Source organism: Adelges cooleyi, unplaced genomic scaffold (genome assembly GCF_023614345.1).
Source record: "Adelges cooleyi isolate 19-005CV unplaced genomic scaffold, UGA_ACOO_1.1 ACOO_flye_CR_arks_rails_tigmint_CR_PRNA_23, whole genome shotgun sequence".
Classification (NCBI taxonomy): Eukaryota; Metazoa; Arthropoda; class Insecta; order Hemiptera; family Adelgidae; genus Adelges; species Adelges cooleyi.
In genome coordinates, this window is record NW_026095893.1 from 5,236,059 (window position 1) to 5,259,145 (window position 23,087).

At 30.5% G+C, this 23,087-nt stretch overlaps 1 protein-coding gene across 2 annotated transcripts in view; it reads right to left on the bottom strand.

The window, feature by feature from the left end:
- Positions 1-23,087, bottom strand: part of LOC126836042 (uncharacterized) — a 235,968-nt gene that overhangs the window by 92,098 nt on the left and 120,783 nt on the right. Inside the window, exon 1 of one of the 2 annotated variants that reach the window (XM_050569007.1) lies at positions 733-1,270. The exons of the other annotated variant lie outside the window; for it this stretch is intronic. Within the exon in view, the coding sequence (XP_050424964.1) occupies positions 733-789 (57 nt within the window). The 5' untranslated portion in view covers positions 790-1,270. Of the gene's footprint in view, positions 1-732; positions 1,271-23,087 lie in introns of those variants that run through there. 2 annotated transcript variants of the gene reach the window in all.

The following is a 23,087-nucleotide window of genomic DNA, read 5'->3' on the forward strand; positions in this document are numbered from 1 at the left end:
TAATAAAACTGGACGATTTAATTTATTTTAATACTTGTAAACCTGAATTTGCGACACGACCAGCGTCTTATTACGTTGCAAGCCTTAATGCAAATTGATTGTCGTTTCAGACTTTATATCATAGATTGAAAATATTTACATATAAATAATATATTGTACTTAAAATAGACAACTCTAAATTATCAAAAATAATATGTGCCATAGTTAAGCAATCATTAAAAATTTGATTTTCATAATGGTGTAATTAATACAAAATATAAAAAATAAAACGCCAATTCAAAACATGCGTTGCCTAACTTTATAAATATATAGGTATATATATTTTAATAAATTGAAGTTTTGAAAATGAATAATTAAAAGGATTCAAGTTATTTTTTTCGTATATTAAAAAAAAAATTGTCTAGTGTTTTATTTAGTTCTGTCATAAAATAATATCTAACAATTAAAAACTTTTTAGTTTTAAAAATATAATTTACATTTGTTGTACTTGTATACAAATACAATTACCCCTTTGTGTTTACCCCGTTTTTAAATATTTAAAACAATTTATGACATTAAGTGAGATGACACGAGTTAATGTAAATATTGTTTTGAAAGCATATCTCAACAGCATAATGGCAAAACGGACAAAATACTTATCAAGCAACCCGTATCATCTAGTCATTACGTTTAATCTATGCGTGCAATAATGTTTTCAAAAAACAAATGGTTTATCAAAAGTGGTGTGCTTACTTTTTTGCCGTCGCGGAATTTCACGGTTCCCTCGATAACCGCGTTAAAATCCGTCATACTTCTTGGGCGCCAAACGACAACACTTCAATGGGTATTATTATGACCGAAGTACCATACCTGTTATCACGACAATACCGTAACGATGTAAAATATAATTAATTAAACGATTAAAGAATAAATCGCGAACACCGCGAACTCGTGATACCGCATTTGCACGCGCGTTTTATCACCGTACACATCGCACTTGCACTGCACCAGACACGTGTATACAATATCAGGTAGCCGGTAGGTATATAAAATATTATTATGATAACCACATATTTTCACTCGCTGACGGCCGTATACTACACACGATTTCCGGAACCGAGCGGGGGCGCAATACGATTATTTCTAATGAACACGCAATTACAGTAATATTATTATCTTATTACTTCAATTACACAGCTACAGAACAAATTTCGCGAGATCCTTCGTCGGCGTGAGATAGGTCGGTCGGTCGGCACGTCGGTCGCCAGCACGACTAGACCACGCGACACGGTGAACGCAACCAGACTGTTCGCGGGCCCGCTACCGCCTCCACCGCGGCACGGTTAAACCGCTCGTCACCACCACGCTAGCCCCCCCACCCCGCCACTGCCGCTTCGTCCGACCACCTCGAAACGGCCGCCGTTAACAACCCCTAACGTTATAATATTCCTATATTACTATTTCACCAACCCTTATGACGCGTACGTACATGTATATGTGCGTGGGTGTGCGCGCTTTGCCACACACACAGTACAACGTCTTGTGTAATATTGTACGACGGTAACGCGCGCATAATGGCTTTTCGCCGGACCACTGCCGGGTAAAGCTTTGCTCGTCGAGTACACTTAAAACCACGGGTGCGAATGGTAATTTTTATTCAGAAGGAACAATATTTTCAAATTATATTTTAATATCAAATAGATTCATCGACTGCGGACAGCAGTAAGCGATATTATGGACGGTTCCGTCTGCGTTACACGGATTACTTGTACCGGCGAATTTCCTGTTGACCGGCATAACGGCTATTATATCCTGGACGGACAAAGGTCTAGGATTTCGTCCTGCTCCAGAATATCGTTTCGGTCAAATGCACTCCCCTGGGGTGTATGTAAAATGAAATAATATAATTTATCTCGACGGCATTAGGCGCATATCCAAATAATAATGTCATTTAGACGGTACCTACGGCGACGAATGCCTATTATAATTATTAATAGTATGTAACATGATTGGCGAAGGATAAAGACAGTACAATCGATTAATATCGTTATATTAATACAGTAATTTATTGATTACAATCGAATGCGTACTGTCCGAAGAAAAGTTTCGTCAGCCGTCCATTACCATAATAACGCGATATCATTGTCGGATTTAGAGTGGTAGAGAGAGGTGGAGGAGGCACGGATAGTACACAAAACGATAATATTATATTATTATACACACGCGGATTATCATCGGGTTACATGTGGTCATTATGTTAAAGCCTGTGTTCTATTTCGCGGCCGGCAGATCGGTTTTAAACGTCGGCGGTGGTCTTCGACTGTAATCTTGGAAAATTGAATATTGTTGTACAATGTTTTTAATAATATTCAGTTTAGTGCTGACTAAAGCGTGTATCAGACAAACTATTTGTCTTGTCGCAGTGGCCAGCGACAAAATCAGACGATTGTTGTCGATATAGGCTGGTCTTAAAGCCTTGGCAAGGTCGACCGTTTAAGACGTCAGCTGATTACAAATAATAATAGTTTTAATGCCATTACTTTGTTTAGTATTTGCCAACTTAAGCCCCATATTCCGCAACAGTACAGTTGTAAATATTTCACTTGGCGAAGGTATGCTGAATAATAATTCGTCGGCTATAGGAGGCTATAAACCGGCTAACGGGTTGGGTGAATCACTCTGTACAGCAATAGTATGTGTGTGTGTGATTTGGACAAAACCGGTAAATCGGTTAGACGTTTCGTTTCATTTCTCTAAACCATGGAGTAGTCAAGTTATTAAAACAATGTGGAAATCCCAACCTAAAAATGAAAATAAATGGCAATTATAAATAGGTTTGCTTAAGTATGGAGAAACTCATCACGTTTTCATGTTGTTACTCGAATGTGATAAAATGGCGCGATGCGTACTTACTACTAGTTATCACTTATCATACATTACTTGATACATCTGGATTGTAAATACAATAATTGTATTCATATACTAATTATTAGTATATTATAGTAGTAATATTTGATTTTATGGAAACATAAAAGAATAACACAAAATCCATAAACGAATCAGAAATCGTATCTCGGTCTAAAAGACTAGTGTAAACACAAGATAATATTTATTGTGTAAATGTAATAATTTTTAAACGCGGTCGTCTCGCACGACATCGATGGTTCTTCTTTATCATTGCCGTTATCTCAATAGTATAAGCAGCAGAATCACACCACATGTCGTCGTCCCTTCGGGAGACCCTGAGTCTTGGCTTAAGAACCTAAGGGTGACGGTCACGCCGGGTGGCGATTTAGGGCGCACGCGGGTGGCACATTCTATTGTCCTCGGCCAGGGTGTTTCTTAACAAGGGATAAAGGCACCGCTAGACTAGTATAGAAATACCAGCTAACGCGATACGAAAAAAAAAACCATTTTACATCAGATTTTTCAGTCTCTTGTTTTGTGTAATTCGTAACTGATGCTGAATTTGTACGACAGTAAACCGCAAATAGGTTTCTAGATTTTCGTTATGTCAATAATAGTTGTATACAATATTGGTACATGAAATTGTTTCATCAACCTTTTGGGACAAGCCTGACCGTCGACCGATGACAGCCGTGAATTGGCTACACTCGACGTCAATAATAAAAGTGTGCCAAATAATGTTTTAACCTCTAAAATAATAGTTGACAGAAACCGCAAGTAAATAACAACGGTATTAAAATTGTATTGAGTTAAATTTATAATGACATATGACACGGTTGTTTTTTGCGATACCAAATATTTTATAGTTCTCTTTAAAAAATAATCAATCGATTAAAATATTTATAATTTCAAGAATACAATTCTACTTTTTCATGCGAACAAATCTTCGACCAGATTCAAGAATCGCCCCGTTATTTTTAGCTAACAATCGGTCGACTTAAAATTTGTCACATAATGTTTTATTGTGTGTGTGTGTGTGGGCGGGGGGGGGGGCTATGTGATTTTTTTCGATTATCTGAGAAGATCCAACACAGGGGAAATGCATAAAACAAATGGAGCTGTTAACATTTTACTGGTTTTCTTTGGACATCCATACAGGAGCTTCTCTATAATTAGTTAGGTCGTTAACGAAACAGAATTTGGGCGGAAGACGGAATATAGGATATGTGAGAAAAGTCGACAGCGTTCCGGAATTAGACATAAACTCGGATGATGTACTCAATAAAAACTGTCGACTACACTAAATTTAGTCTCAAGTCGAGCTCGAGACGCTGGCCGTGTAAGTGTGCAACTGTGGACGATTGCCAGTTTCGGGCCCATGGGTTTGACGTTTGTGTACATCGTGAAAATGTCATTAAAGTACTGTTAAACCCAAGAGCAGTTATTAGGCCAAATCGTAATGAACTATGACCCCCCTTGTATACGTTTAATACAATTGCATCTAGTTTAATTCCAATTAAAGTTTATATTATACCTTAAAATTAAAATTAATAGTTAAAAAAAAAATATTTTGTTTAACTATAAATATATAGGTAGTATTTTTTTTTACAAATATTTCGTTAAAAACTGATAAACAACTTTATAAACTTAAAGAAAATGAATTAAACAACGAGCCAATTGTTTTTATTATATTTAAGTATTATCGTTTAATAATATTTATCCATTTTATTATTTTATTCCGTATGAATTGTAAGTAGTAAAATTAAATCGTATCACAAAATGAAAGACAAATAATAATTTAAGAATTTATATTAAAAATAATGCTAATGGAGAAACATAAAAATCAATAGTATTATAGTGTATTCTACTCGTAGGTATACAACGTTTTATCTACAGACATTAAAGTCGTTCAAAATTGTTGTCATAATGTTAAACTGTTATAGATTATACAAGGGGTTACTATCTTTATAGCTTAACGGGGCGACTAGAAAGTAATACATATTTTGAAAAACATATTATATTATATTGTGTAGAATTAATTTATGTTGTGTACATATTATCACATCCACAAAATGTGCCTAATCATGTAAGTATTATATATTTTGTATCAAACTGGATCATTTTTTTTCTAGTATAAAAAAATAATAGTTATTAAATTTTTACTTTGGTTTTTATACAAGCGGTACCATTTACAATATAGATTGTAGCGAATCCTGGAAGACGTTTTAAAACATTTGCCGAACTGCAACGAACTACCGGAATTCACTATACTATTTCTTTTTAATAAAACACCATAAGGATGTGACTTATGATTTGACAGACGTACATGAAATGCAATCAATGTATGATTTATAAATTTTAACACAAAAGCATAATGACCTTTATTGTGTTAATACATAACAAGTTTACCCCTTCCTAAAAGAGGACAGTGCTGTTGACGGTACATTAAAAATGTATAATTGACCATACTATTTTATTATAAGGGAATATACCTGCACGAAGAAAGATGAAGAAAATAAAAATAAAGGCGACTGAACATATAATTTGTTCTTGGGTATGCCGTATGATTTATTATATAACGCAATACTGCAAAAACTGGTCACCGACGAATATGGGAAATATATATATTTTTATCAATACACAGGGTCATTCAAATATTATGTTACGTCAAAAATTTCGACGAAATCATCAAAATAGGTGAAAATTACTAGGTATACTTTTTTTTTCAATTACATAATATATACTATTATTAAATTACGGAGTATTTAATTTTTTTATATTTTCCAGTCTACAAAGCTCTATCAACTTTTTAAACTTAATTGGTAACGTATATATTAAGTTAACTTTTTAAATTAAGACAAATTTGTTGAACATTTTGACTGGTCAATAACCAATTTTGAATAATTACTTTTTAAGTTAAAAATGTATGACGGAAGGTAGAGAGCCGTAGAGTAATACACAAAGATAAAAATAAAACTCTTTCATTCCACCCTTTTCCCGCCCTAAATTATTATATGATTATGGTGTTTCCTCATTCTGAAATTAAAACCTATACTTCCAGATAAAACAATCCATTGATACAATAATATTAAATATAATATAATAATTTAATAAAAAGTATGGAAGTGGCCAAATATAGTTTTACAGATCCATTGGACGCTCATGATCGTTTACGGGTTGTACTCCGTATGATGTTATGTCATATCTTTATGATTTAATTACATATAATATTTATATTTTAATGTAAAATACTAAATCAATCAAACGGTATGCATAGCGCAAATACGGGGGGGGGGGGGGGCTAGGGTGGGCTTAGCCCCCCAAAAAATTAGGTTATGCATACAATTTGAAATACAAAAATATATTTACTTATATATATATTTTAAAAAAATGTCCAGCCCCCCAAATTAAAAATTGAAATTGCGCCTATGACGGTATGGCAACTGTAATAGCTAACAATTATTATATTTATATATCAGATTTATATTTTGTTGATATATAATACACTTAGCTACGTATTTATTTACTTATGTAAGAATTCATTTTGTAAATTACTTATATAAATACATACCAGAAATAAATTATCGTCATATGTTATTGTTGTAAAGTTATTTGTTTTTAAGCTTCCTAAAACTACACCCGGCCTTAAATAACCTATTCAATGTTTTCTATAAACAATTTTGTCGTTTATCTGTTGATCGTATAACTTACTCAATCTAACTTTACATAATAAATGACTATATTTTGTAGGATATGGAGCTAGCAAAAAAATATTAACTGTTGTTATTATTATTTTTTTTTTTTTGTAGGCCCGTTTACATGTAGTGAACTTTAGTCCAGCAATCAATAGTAAATAGTTACACAGAACAGCCTTATTAATTCTTAAAGCAGATAATACTATACTCATTTTTTTTATAATATCTATATTATATCATATCATGAAGATTGGGAAGAATTCTTTTTTAAATTTGTGTTTTCTCCGTTTTTGTTTATGATTGTTGAACTTTCTCGTCAAAATTGGATTCTTTACCACTTATTTCGGTTTCATCAACACTCGACGTTTATGTACTTTCGGGGGGTGGAATTTTATATATTAATATTGTACTGTAGAAGCGGTCTATCGAGTCGTTGGCATTGTTTGGACAAAAAACAAATTATTTTAGGGGCGACTTGGCTCCATGCACTTCACCTGCACGGCGCACATATACAGACATTCCGATCGACTAGTATTACTATTGTAACGATCCTATATATATATATTATATATATCATAGTGTATACAGAAGATAGGATAGATACGAGAGAAGTATTTGTGGAAATATTCGAACCGTTCGAGTCGAACAAAATCGGGTTTAATCAAAAGGGAGTGAAACAAAAGCAAAAGAAAATAAATAATAATATTGAAAAATGTATTGACAAAAACCTGAATCCACCAAGTCTAATAAAGTCATCTTTTTGAGTACAGTATGATAGGCACTAAGCACCTTTTTGGGGCACGGGTGTTCAAATCACAAATAATCGTTTCCCATGTCCTATTGTCTAACTATAGTACCAATAATAAGTAAATAAGGGGCACACACGGTACACGTTTTATGTCTTTAAAGGGAACAAGAGATAAAATATACTGTATTTTTATGTTGTTGAAACGCCGTTCTATAAAAACTTTTATGATGGCGCTTGGCCACGCGTCGCTCCAAAAACTCCTTTGAGCCTTCGGGTTAGTTCCGTTGCACTTCTTTAACACTGCCGCCGGATGTCCATAAGTAAATCGATTTATAAGACTTAATAGTGTTTTTATTAGTCATTGAGTGGTTCACGATAAAATGATCACCCTGTATATTTTATATATTATATATAGACTGTGTTAACAGCTAATTAATCATTTATATAAGCTAATTTAGACACAATCCACGTATGAAAGGTCACTTTCCATATACATCAATAATATATGTTAAGATAATTTATTGTAAAATTATAATATTTAGTAGTCTAATTATCACAATATGCTAATTAACTGAAGAAATATATTGACTTCACTTTTTGGCTGGAAATAAAATATTAAGGTGATATGGCAGTAAAATTGCTAAATTTTTTTTTCCAATTTTTCATCCTAAGCTTTTCAAGCTTTTCTCCCCAATTCCTCTTTGAAAAAAAATGTATATAATATATATATTGTGACCGGTGGGAATTAATAAAAGGTACCCCCATAAAAGTCGATATATTTCCTCTTCTAATCGATGAAATTTCACGTTCTTGGTCTCATTCTGATGCGGATGTTATACTAAAAAAATTGCAGAGAGGGTTTTGCTATAACTGATGATATTTAATTTTGGCGGCTTCACAAACTTTATTTTTAAACAATAGGTTTCATGCCTTCCGCTTTCCCTTCCTCTTCTCCCGGCTCCCATATTGATGCTATCAAAAAACTCTCTCTACAATTTGACGAGCATATCAACTGAAACAGAACGAGACTAAGAACGTGAAAATCGGTCAACTAAAAGTTGAGTTATTTCGAGATTTGTACTGCAAAACATGCAAAAATCTGATTTCGCTATTTCTGAAAGTGTACAACTTGTCTAAAAAGTGCAAAAACTTGCACTTACAACATCTTACGCGACTTTTTTGACCCATCCACAATATGTTCTCCACATCCCAGAGAACAAACAAAATAAGTGTTTTAAAAAAAATCGAAAATTACTAGTTTTTGGGTCGATTTTACTACCAAATTGCCTTAATACTTAATAGCATAAAGAAAATTGTAAAGATTAATTTCCAGAGCAACAAACAACAATATTGTACTTATAGTAGTTTTCATCAAGTCATTGTATTACATTTAGAAAATACTGATAATTTAAATTGGTTTGTGAGATATTTGATCTATTGTAAAAGATAAGATGTTAAAACATTTTGAATTAATTAAAAATATTGTAGCAGTTATCATTAATTAACTTTTGAATAAAAAAATAGGTATTGCAGAGTGGGCTAAACAACCATGTATGTATAAAACAAATAATACTGTAAAAAATAATATATACTTATAAATATTGTGCTATGTGTGTGGACTGCGGTACCATGACTTTTAAACATTAAATTATCGAAATTCGTATAAAACGGAAATATTTGGACGGCTTAAAATGTTTTTAGAACTTAACTTGCATTTGCGCCGAGACAATTCCGACGAGTCGACGCGACGCATGCAAAACGATAACGAGCCGTTTCGAAACTTTTAGGCAATTTGCAAATTCCTTTGAAAATAATAGTAATAATAAATAATCATGGCATGTATTATAATACAAAAATGCAGACCCCTGAGGCAGATAAACACATTAACTCGACGCATTCGTTCCGGAACAGTTTTCATATTATACCAACAACAATTATTATTTGATGGAATTCGAGTGCGGGCTTTGTTTTTCAAAACTTTTTTCTTATTGTCGTTATTATTAGCGTCCGTTATAAACGGCGATCATAGTTCAATGATCATTTGTGTTCACTCTTGTAGTGCCTATGCCATGATATATTATTTTGGTACATAGGCCGTACGATGAAATCTTTGTCAAAAATGAAAATATTTGGATTTCTAACGACAAAACGTACTTCCATCCATCATCAGGGCCACGATAACTGTCAAATTACCCAAAAACAATTTGACAAGTCTGTTTTTAACCCAACGCAACGCAACGTATGTCCATCAACCGCCATTGTAGACTACGATAATCGTACTGATTAAATTCGAATCTCTTCTAAAAAGAAAAAGAAGAATTTAAAGTAAATAAATGTTTTTTTAATATGTAGTCACGTTTGATCTTTCAGTCCGATGATGATAATAATCGTCGACGATTTTCGAATGATGGTATCTACCTGCTTCGAGGAGCCACGAATGTTCTTTAAGTTATTACCCAAGAACAATAAATGTAATATAATTTAAATTAAACTGTAAGAAGGTATAAAGACTAGACTGCACGGAATTGCTAGTGAAATGCGTAAACCAATTATAATAGTAATAAAATGTAAAATATATAGGTACCTATCTCAGTATTGTATTTATTATTTGACTTTTGATCATTATTATTATTATTATTTGTCGCAATATAATTTTAATATATATGTAATTATATTTGTTGATTTTAATTCGTTTCAATTTTATAATGACAATGAATTGTACAAAGTCCGTTTTAGGTACCTATAATAATATAAAAGACGTGTTTTGGATATTGTTTCTCAGCACATTATTGGGAATAAAGATTTTAATTTTTAAATACTTTAAGGAATAACTAAATAGACTTATGTAAGTCGCAATACACCTAGTTTATTCTAGAATATTCTTTTTTCTATTGGACCTATATTTTCATACTTTCCTGTGGCCGTATAGGTCTTAGATATACATACCGGCGTTCTTTAAAATATTTTAATACTTTTTACATAAATTAATATATAATTCTCCGTTCTGGATGCGTATTTTACAGAACGAATTGTAGCCTGTAACCGAGGATTTATCGCATTCATATACTTTAGTAGCGTTAAGTAAATTATTTACTCTTTTTCCAACCATCTTTCGTACAGCTTTACTTAAAATTTTTACATCACATGTATAGTTTAAATATATTCAAGTTTTAACAAATAAATATAGAACAATTAGTTTTTAAATGAAAACTTTACGTTCATACTTAAATGACGCAATAATGTCTTATGGGTGCAATAATGTCATTTTATCAAAACATACCTATAGCTCTGCATTACCAATAACAATAAGACACGACGAATAAAGCAAAATTGTTATTAAGATTTTTTTAGTTTACCTAAATACTTGTATTCAACGTTCATTTATGGATCTAGAAATATGTAGTTTAATTTTATATGCAAATCAATTGTAACAGAATACATTGTAAATATAAATCATTCGACGAATTTTAAGTTAAATATATAATATTTTAAATGTATGACGACGTATTGTACAATTAAATATTATTTTATCAATGAAAGCTTGAAATCTGAGCAAAAGACAAGATCATAATAATATATTGTTATGGTCGTTATAAGATCATTATTAAAAAAAAAATAGTTCTCCTGTCGTTTATAAATAATATTTGTACTTGGAATAATTTATGAATTGAAAAATAATTTAATTTTTTTTAAATCATATTTTCGAGTGACTTATTTAAAGTTCAACGGAGTGTAAGACATGTAAAAGACAAGCGAACAATGCGAGACTTTCACCTCGAGTTCTTATCCTTGATCCAGAGAAGCCCCACAAATAATGACATGCTCTCCTCCGCGCGAATACCCCTGTGTTTATTCAAACGACGCAATTACCGGTATATTGTTGGCTTCTGATGAATCTACTGCACTCGTTTCTTATGGTCATTCATCACAATATTATACATGCTTTTTCGTTCTGAATTCATTGCGCTTACTATTTACAGAAGCCTACCACTACTGCGATACTAAAGCATTCCGATCGGTCACAACTAGCATTTCGATAAGTATTTAAACCAACGTCGACGGTGGTCCTTGGTTGACTGAGATTTCCTATTTTCCGATTATAACAGAACGGACTAGTTTTTTTTTTTTTGTATAATCTCGTATCATGATACTAACAAAATATGGACTTGGGCGTATTATTAGTTTTATGTTTATGATAAAAGAATAAAATACATTCATATTATATTCGCGTACATGGGTTAGTGCTATAAAAAAAAAAAAAAAAATAGCGATTTTAAAATACTTAGGACCGCCACTAAATTTGACCACCGAGCCGGGTTATTTTATAGTATGTCTCGAGTATTGGTTAATGCTAATGTTCACTGAAATCTTAGTCAATTAGTAGTTATTATACTATGTAGGTATACTCTCTTGTTCTATACATCTAATTAGTAGGAATTAAATCACTTTTACCCCAACATTTATTTCACTGATATATCATATTTCTGTTCATAATATGAAAGTAATTAACGAAGATAGTAATTAATACACTGATGCAATTCACACATCATGATACCATATAATTTAATATTAATTTGAATTTCCCCCATTTCATTACTTCTCCAGCAGAGGTGTACTTGCATATTAAGCTTTCCTCACAAAGCACTGCGTAAATCATTTCTATATTATATTATTATTATTATTTTGTAGTGGTTTTGTTCAAAGTTAAATATATCGTGACTTCACTTATTCTTTTAATAATATTAATTTGTTACTCATTGGTACTAACAATAAGATTGTATTTTGTACTAAAATTTTACATTCCAACTCCAGTATTTGTTAACTTTTCTTCATTCTGGTAAAGTTCTTTGTAATTTTTTATCGTAGCTCGGTCGGTAGTTTTGAACTCGTTACAAATAGAAGCGAAGCAGAAAATACGCTTGGTAGAAATTATAATTATAATTGTTTTTATTCGACCAAGATTTGAAATCGATTTAAAGAGTATGATAAATAAACATAATAACAATAAAAATAATAAGAAGTAATGCAGTAATCCGAAATGTTATAAGAGATTTCATCTACGGTATAATAAGAAAATATATGAGTCTAAATAAAACTGGTTTTGTTTAATTTTATAATAATTCATTCGATTAAATCGAAACGCGTATAACACAGTATTTTTGTTTTTACTAGTGATGACCACACAGACACAACTCGGTTAACCGATTAACCGTTTATAACATGATTAACAAGATTTATCTGTACTTTGTTTTAATGTAATGCTATACGTTAAAGTTGTATATTTTAATAAAACGTTCGTGCTTCAAAAATGTAAATAAGAAAATGCGTTTTGTCTCAACAAAATCATTAAGTTCGGTTGGCTGAATTTCCACTGATCGTGGTGCCGTTTTTTTTTATCCTGAAGGATGAGAGGTGGCCTCGGCCTTAACGAATGACCGAAAATTTACCATCGGATTATCATATCACTTACATAAAAATACGACCACTTGTTTTTTTCTACTGAAGAGAACTAATTTATAATTTGTGTTTTCACGTGAAACTTCTTGTAGGGTGAAAACTAGTGGGATTAAATTGATAGTAACAAATTTGTGAGCCGCGTGTCACGTCTCATTTAATGTAAAACGTATTCACCATTTGCGACAATATAATCCGGCCTCTGTATTATACTCAACAAAGAGAGCCATTGCGATCAACATAACGCGTGTATATCGTTTCCAGAACTATTACGGTCATACAAAATATTTTTACGTTTTTGTGACAATACAATTTATTATATTATATTGTTGTTTTATCCATACAGTTTACAACACCGTGCTCACTGCTCAATATCTCAAACAAAACAAGACGGTACTTAACAGAGTACATACTCGTATTACACCATTAAGTGTTCAAGTAAAAAAACATTTTGGCGCAATTGAGGACAACGAACGAAATTGTAACATAAATTATTGTAGCAATAATTATTATAACATTAACGTTTAAAATAAAGACGTTGCCACTTATTGCACTTGGCGTGTTTAGCTTGTGTAAAAGTTTTAAATTAGTTTAATTACTATTCGGATTTCGTCAATTTAGTTATTAAAAAATACAATACATCTAGATAGGTATACTTTACACAATTTCAAAGTGGGTTTCTCCATTAAAATTTGCCAATCATATAATATTTTCTACATGCATGTATACATGCACAAATTAACACAAAAAAAAATCACTTCGGATGTTATACTCTAGACTATATTAGGTCAAAACACACTTTCTCGTTTTCCGCAATACATAGGACCATACATAGGAGAAAGTTCCTCATTGAATTTACATTAATCAAATACTATATTACGGTCAACTCAAATATATTATAATTGTTGATACGTCCGGCTTATTGAAATTGACCGCATGATCTAGAGGTACTCTGTTTTGCTTGTAATGACCGTATATGTCGGTCACAACCATTACAGCTGCCAAACAAATCACTATCTGGTTTTATGTATATCAATGTTATTAAATCTGTTGCAGTTTCAATTACTATAGCAATTATTTATCAATTTTGGTGACATAACACTAGTGAATAAAATATTACATTTATTGTTTATAACATGTAAATTTTGAATACTACGAATCAACTTATCTGCAATATTCAACTAATATAATTTTTACTATAAAATAACTGCAAAATTCTACAAGTTATTCAGACGCTCTTAAAATCATATTGCTGTTTAAAATAATAATAGATATGGATGAAATATTTTTGTGAATGATTAAACTACAGGGTTAAAGACGATCGCAAGAAATTTGCTTACAGAAAAAGACCTTTCAAAACCAAAGATATAACATGTCGGTTAGTAGATCATAGACGGGAAAGAGGTTTTTTTAAATATTTGAATTTTGTAAATTTTACAGATTATAGCAATTAAATCGGCTTTCCCTGTTGGGAACAAAGTAAATATTCGAAAAAAATGTTAAATCGACTTACCCCACTAAAAGGCGGTTATATTTTTTCTATTTATTCGTGATTTGCTAATTTTTACCTGTAAAAAAAAAAGAAATAAATTTTATTTTTTGCTTGCAATCGATCTTTGAATTTAGATTATAACTCAATTTATATTATTATCACTATTGAAATAGGAAAAAGTATTTTATATTTTATTTAGCATATGTAAGCTAATATTGTAAAACCAATCGTTGTGGTATTTTAAAAATGTAAAAAAAATGTTTGTTAGACCAAAGATAATTTCAATTGATGAATTCATGAGTGCATAAAATACATTTTATTTAAAAGCGATAGTAATGCCATTTGTTATACACTTCATTGAAGTGTGAGATACTGATAACATTATTAATTTAATTACACCACATGGATAATCGAGTTCGGAACTATATTTTGTTGTAACTATTATAACTGATATTTTGTAATATTATAATTGTACGTTTAAAATCTGTTAAAGTTAAACCGTTTTAATTAAACAATTATTATTTTTATTTGGAACCGTAGGCGTATAATAATTTAATAGTCGTTTTATGTCTTACACATCCCTTAGGTGTACAATTATATATTCCGAGGTCATTAAACACGTGCCCCAGTTATATCTCAGTCTCTGTACATTTCACACCGGCGACGTCGTTGGTAATCGTTTCAATTATTTTAATGATTCACTTGCGCCAATGAGCTATAGAATAACAAAAGGCGCTGCTTTTATGTATTATTATAATTATAATCAATTTCCGTAGTATATGAATTTAAATTAATTATAATTTAAACTCTTTCTAGTCATAAATTTGTGAAAAAAAGATTAATGCCAAGACAAAATTTTTTTAGATCATTTATTAGCTACCTACATAGGTATTTGTTATAGTTTTAAGCAGAAATTGTATGTTTGAGAGTTTAAAATTCAACTAAAAAGAAATTGTATAGGTACAGTGTGTAATTTGTATGTCTTGAGATTTAAAAAGTAAACATTTGATAATTTTTTAGTATTGTACATTAACATTAAGAAATGTTTTTAAAAAGAAAAAAATACCTATAAAAACCTATATTATTGCACGTTAAGGCACCCCGAATATTATAAGTTACCTATAATTACATTAACAATACTGACTCGAACTATTGATATGTTTTTTCTTAAAAGTAGTGCCGTGAGCGCTGACGATCGACGCGCATGCGCAATACAGCCAGGAACGACGTAGTGCGCTTGCGCGACGATCGTCAGCGCTCACGGTACCTACAGCCATAACTAAAAACAGTATAAAGCGCTCTACAACGGAGACAATTTATGCGCAGCAAAAAATTCATGCCAGTGGGCTATCTATATTATTTATGATCAATGGTAGTACGCTAGTTTTTAAATTAGACGAAGAAATTATCACTTCAGCAAGACAAGAGTTTAATACAAAAATGAAGGCGTTGAGTTTGCCTTAACAAAATTATGATTTATTATATTCATATATTTTCCTCCGGTTATAGAAGCCTGTTCCCTATATTTTAACAATGTCGATTCGTTTTCCATTCTATACGCTTGTTATGGAAATTCATAAATGGTAGTAATTGGAGTTTTCGTTGGAATATTTTGTAGAGCCAAAACCGTTAAATTGATTTTCTTAACAAGTTCCATTGGCGTGTAAGCGACTTAACCGAGTGCACACTTTTTTTAAAAATTCAACCTCAAAGAAAACTTTACTCGTTTCACATTTACGAGGATGTTCACTTAAAAATCCGAGTGCTGAGAAGACGGTCACATTATCATTGCTACGGTTTATTTCATACCCTTATAGTTTCCATCACACATAGGCAGACACTGGCATAGACAGGCTGGGCGCGTAGACCCAGTGACGACAAACACGGTTTTGACGAGCTGTATTAATATTAAACCGAAGGGACGAAGCTGTTGTTGTCGGCAGGAACCTCTCCACCAATATGTGTGTGTGTTTTCCCTTCACTGCCGCACTTGATTGATGGCCCGTCGTTACTACTTTTTCTGTTTTACGACCTTGTTGCGCTCCGAAAATCACCTCATTTCTCGTCGGCCGTCACAGCCGGAAATCCACCGGCCCCCAAAAAGATTTCATCAACCCCCCCACCCACAAAAAAAAAAAATTAGAAAAAAAACCAACTCAAATATTAGTTTACTCGTTGCCCGACTACGACGATTCGACCGTAAAGTCTACTTAGATCAGTGATCACTGCGAGATGTCATTCAATATAATAATAATAAAAACAAATATATGACACTTCACCAAGATGTTTTGACGTCGGAGGGTTGGTATATAATCATAAATTCTCCTGTTATTATTATTCAAATCCACATTACATTGTTCCGTATTCCGAAATTACCAACGAATCGTCATATCAATTATTGAAGTAGGCCCAATAATTTCGCATTAAAATAATTACTGAAAGACCTAAGCCGTTGAATTTTAAAGATAACAATTGTAATTATTAAGTGGAAATTGAATTGAATGGGAGTGTTATGTAGAAAACGTATAACTTTTTTAATTCAACAATATTATATTATTACATTCTCGTTTTATCTGGTCAGCAGCCTAATTATAAAAAACTATTTGATTTTTAAAATTCTTAGATACATAAATTAGTCTGTAGAAAAATTGGAAAAAATATATATATACGTTAGAATGAATGATAGGAAACTGGAAAGCCTTATTTAGCTTTCAATTTATACAGCTAAAAATATTTTTATATTTAAGAATTTTTACATAATGTCAAAAATTATAGACACAATTGATTGCTTTTAAAGTATCTATAAAAAAAAATTATAACTATAAGATGTAATATGAATTGTATTCGTGTAGCTAATACAGATTTTAAATTAAGAAAATAACTCCAACTATTTTTCATTAAATAGTATATAATAAAACGTAATACCATTTTCTTTTCTTATGTAAAATGTTTACTTTTCATATCTACTCTCTACCGCTATACATATAGATTATATAAATAAATATTTATATACAATACTGAGTAGCCTAAAGCTATTATTACTTTAAACAACTTTCGAGGAGTTAAAAAAGATAGACAAAGTTCCAAAGTTTCAAATGTAAATATGAACTGTATTTAGCCGATGGCGTCGGTTATTCGACTACAATCAACAATAAAAAAATGGAAACCCAAAGGACAAAGCAACTTTTTACAATTATTACTTTAATTCACAACTTAAAATATGATAAAAACATTAACCACATCTTCATACTAAGTACTATATTTTGTGATTTTCATTTTATATAAACAGGATTACCAATTGTTGACCTATTAACAAATTTAAATTATATATATATATATACTTTTTATATATACTTTATATATACTTTAAATATCAAAATTAAATTATAGTTCTATCTACACTCTAGTTGGCAATTTTGTTTTTGTCAAAAAACGCGTTTTGTCATGCGGCAAACATAATAACTGATAATATATAGTAAAGCTTGGGTTGGTAAGCTGTTAAAAAGTTAAAAAATAATATTTTCAAAATAAAATTAAGAAATAACACGCATTATTATTATTTTTATTTTGTAATACTTTGCTGGTCTGTTAAGTAAAGAATGTTTTATTTAAAACGTATGAACGATTACAGTGTTAAAACATTGCTGTTGCTTGAACTAGTTAGCGTTATAGGTGTAGGCGTTTAAAATAAAATCAGAAAATAATTTAAGTTAAAATTATTATTGAATTAAACATTTAATATAATTATTTCTTTTTATCATTGTCATTTCACGTATTGTTCACGTATATTAGGTGTTCCAACCGGTTTTTACCATTTCTTATAAAAATCATACATAGTTTGTCAAAATAATGGGTAACATCCTGTATAATATACCAAATACGTGATGATGACTTGTATGAATAGAAATGTAATATTAGCGTGTTACTGAAAATCGGCGTTAATTTACCAGAAAAAAGGGCCAGCCATCAGTAGTGTTTCATTGTCAACTCAGATAGACGACGCGTGTGCATTTTCATTTGCAATTTCCGATCCGGAACAATAGTTTCATTGGTGGCGCTACCCATTCTATATATTACTATTATTGCTATTATTATAGCACTAGCGTCAAGGATCAGCCATTCGTTTTATTTTGATTTCAACCCCTCACAACACGTGTGCATGAACAAAAAAAAAAATAGTCATTAATTTGACTTACGACAGCTTGCAACGACGAATAACAATAATATATTTCATTCGATTCGTCAGATTAACACATGAGACCTAATACTTATTATATTTTAATAACACGACAACGTTGATACCTAATATTTTTGTTGTGCGTTTTTAATTAAGTATAGTAATAATAAGTCAATAACATCATAAATGGTCGTTGATGAAATACTAATTCAATTGTAGTGTAGTATAAAAATCAATGACTAATTAGCAATCATAACAATATAGTTTTACAAATGTCGAGTTATTCAATAACTAAGAAAATTAATTTTGTAGGTACATTTAAGTCAACCATTTTTGTACTTCATACGACGTAGTTCAGATAATTCTGGATTGCTTTAAAGTGTTAGTTTAAAATTTAGATACATATAATATATAGTTTTATAATTTACAAAATGTTTGATGAAAATTAACAACGGTCAATTAAATTGCATATCAACTTCTTTTCACAAGTGGTTTCAATGAATTATAAAAGATGATTGTACTTAAAAAATATTACACTTTGGTATTGAACGTACACGAGGACAATTCGCTGATCGACTGAGGTACAATGGTATGGGAGTGTGTCTAAAGACTTTATTATTGACAGGCCGACTACAATGGGAAGTTCGAATGACCGCAACGCAGGAACGAATACAGATTTAAAAGATTCACTGCGGGATGTCCATTGTGTGCGGTACAGCAGGACGTATATGGTTAGTTGTCTGTATTAGCACTTAAATACTCCTGATAATTATTATTTTCAATATTAAAATGCATTTTTCATTTGAATAAAGAGAGCAACAGAAACAATTGTTGTTAGCGGTTACAATTACGATTAACATACAGATTATTTTAGTAAATGAACAACAAATCGTTAATCATAATGGAGTGGGATAAATAAGAAAAACACGTGTATTCTTTTACATTTTAAAGTGGGATGTTGGACAATTTCGCTGAATTCATTATTGAAATATTCCAAAACACCTGATCTCGTATCATCTTTATGGTATACAGCTATAGAATATTGCTGACAAAGCAATCAGATTATCCTTACCTAGTATGTTAATGCCGGGTTGCATAAACATTCACTAAACGTTTAATGAACCGATAGATGTTTAAGGGTTCCTTTAACATAATTTAGTGGCCCGTGAATGGTCCATTAAGTTTATTTATTCTTTATGCAACCCAGTATAATATTATGTGCATTATATAAAAAATAGTAATATATTATTATTTTTGGTATTAAATAAAAAATATACATAGGTTTTGTATTAGAAAAAACACAACTTCGCTATTCCTTGTGTCTATAGATAAGTCTTAAAACAAAAGTAAAAAAAAAATGATTTAACAAATAATGTATGAGTATAGAATATAACCAAAACAGAAGACTATTATATATAATACTACAATTTTTCTTTTAAAATTCAATAGTAATAACTAATATGAAGTTTTTTGAGTATTCAATACATATTTTATAATACGGTTGTATCTAAATCCTTATATTTACCTTGAGCTTAAAATAGCCAATGGCAATTTTTGGCATAAATATGAGTTAAACCCCTAACAATATAATTAAAAAAATATATTTATCTATTAAAAATTACAGCCTTGCGACAAAAAGTAAAAAAGTTTTAAGTTTTAAAGAGTTTTGAAAAAAAATTAACACAGGGCTTTATAGAGTATAGAAACTTCGAAGAGCATTTGCCATAAGTTACAAACATTGAGATGCGCTCTTTAATACCCAAGGTACAGAAGTATATAAAACACGAAGAAGACAGATAAAATAATGAAGACAAACAATTATCAATATTTTTTATTACAATATGGTATTCATCTAAATATAAATAACTACTTGTTTAAATTATTAGTAATGACGTGCGATACAACTAAGCAAGTCGTCATACAAATGATACTTTGGCGACAAACGTCAATAGTTATAATTAAATAAATAACACAAAAATAGCAACAAAATAGAAAAACATGATAATATAATTACTATTAATTGATTTACTCAAAAATGTTTCGATACAAAACTGAACGTTAAAATATAATTGACCAACAAATGTATTATTACATAATTTATCACCGTACGGTTTGTATGATGAACTATATAAATATGTTAAAACATTATGTTTCATCCAAATAATATAATATCTGTCGTAGATGCATTGCTTACATAAAGACAGTTTTTAACTCTTTATTTGTCCTTTAAGGAATTCAAATTGCTACAATTAAACATTTACAATGAATTATTTTGTTAATTAAGTTTTTGTTATTTTAAAATGATTCACCATAAGATAAATACAAACATGACAAAATATGACAGCTTTAAAATTAAAATTAAATATTATTGTTTTATGCAATTTCAAAAAAAAAACTATTAAAAACAGCTTTGTATTTAATAATATTTTTCATATGATATGATATGAAAAATTATGCATATTTTTCATTTTTATTACTTTAAAAACTTATTAGTCTTTAGTAACATTTAGGTTTAGTAAACTGTAATGTTCTTACTTATTTAACTATTATGAATCTTACATTCTACTGTTAGGAGTAAAATAATAATCATTTTAGTTGAAAAATATGTATAATTACAAAATATACAAAGTTATAATAATTAGTTAGATAATTAAAAAAATATCCCTTCAATTAAATGTTTTTCTTTGTCATTTATTTATTTTTTTTTTAAAATACATTTTTCACCTCTCCGCAAAAGAATTTATATAAACAAGACTGCTTAACACGCAATGCTATAAAAGCGCTAATCAAATTGTTTCTCGTCAGTAGTATTCATACTCTGTAGTATACAACTCGGAAAATAGTAAACGGTTTCGAAAAATATAGTTAAACAAGTTTAATTTGATCTCGAGAGTCAAGACTTGAGACTCAAGTCTGAATGAAAATTTAATTTTACGATTTTAATGAAATGTAGACGAATAAATATTTTGTTTTTTTGTAAAAAAACTTGCAGAGAAGTGATACGCATTCGCAGAATGTATTTTTCCCAGGAATCAATCACAATAATAATTGTTACCAATGGAACCTCGCCGTCATCGTTTGAACGTTTATAACAATAATATTATACAGACTTAATATTTATTATCGCAAGTGATAATTTATTCTCAGAACACTAATACGTCGAACACGCCATCTCGCCGTCGATGCGCACAAAACCTTTTTACATTATATTTCAACAATCACTATACATTCCGCATTTGCCGCTATATATACAACTGCAAATGCGATTACTCGTGCGAGTACAGAGACTTTAAAACGGCTGGTCTTGTTGAACTTTCCGATCTCTCACCCTTGCCCATTCTCCCTCGGTCGCAATACCCGTCACTCAGTAAGTGCTTTGCTATGTTGTGGGAATTCGACCGACTGAATCCACACACACACACAAACAACTATTGCCAGTACATTTTCGAGGGTTTTGCACGCGATATCCTATATATTATGTTATGACTGTCCTTATCATCTACTTAGTTCACTTTCACCTCGTACATGTTTCCCTTCTGTAACGAGATTGTAAGCCGATTATTTCGGTTATTATATAATCACATAATATAGTCTAAGTGACGCCGATCACAATCTTCAATTACTTTTAATCGATTAAAAATATTCCTGTAACGATTTTACACGTACTACGGGAGAATTGTTTTTTTTTTCTATGAAATATAATACAAAATAAAAATGCTTAAGTATTGTAACAACGATTCGCTATTGAATGACTGTTATAAAATAAATGTTTTACGAAATGAATTATAATATTTTTGGATATGTTTATTATAGACTACCTATAGATTATTGACAATTTAAAAATCCGGAACCAATGAGAAATACCCGAACATCTTCAATATACAGTTAACAAAGAAGAAAGCTTAACGAACAAAATAAATAATTTGTAATGATGTCCAACTTGGGTTCAAGCCGGTCGCGTATAAAATATATTTTAATAATAAGATACCTACATATTGTCAAATTACTCTGATATTTATTATTTTTATGTTTTAGTTATAATTTCTTACAAAAAGTTTCTTTTCGTTACATTTGTGTCACTTCCTTAGAAGCTGTCAAACTTTATCTGCAATTCTTGAAGTCCTCGGGTTACATTAACAAAACTTTAAGAATGTGTCAGTTGGTGTATCTGTGACCATAAATGACTCCTGGCTATTAACCATGGCCAAAGTTTCTAATGTCAGTGCTCCCAAATAAAAAAAGTTGAAGCTCGTAAGTAACTATTTGAAATTTGAAATTTCCTAGTTACAGTGTGCTATTAATTGGTTAGTTTGCCGTTTTTATCAATTATACAATGTTTGGTTTTTTTCCAGCTGGAATAAAATAAACAGTTTTAATGTGTAAGAATAGTTATAAAAAAAAAAGACTTAATAAGTAGTTCCTTGTTCAAACTATACAAATAAATATCAAATATTTTTTTGTATTCAAACATATTTTTTATATCTGCTTAAAAATTATGCATTATGATAATATACGAAAAAAATTGTATATAACTTAATTCACACGTGAAATTTGTTATCAAAATATTATTTTGGAAAGTGTAAAGTTATAACAGACAAAAACTACAAATGTTATTATTGGCATAAAATTGCGCCG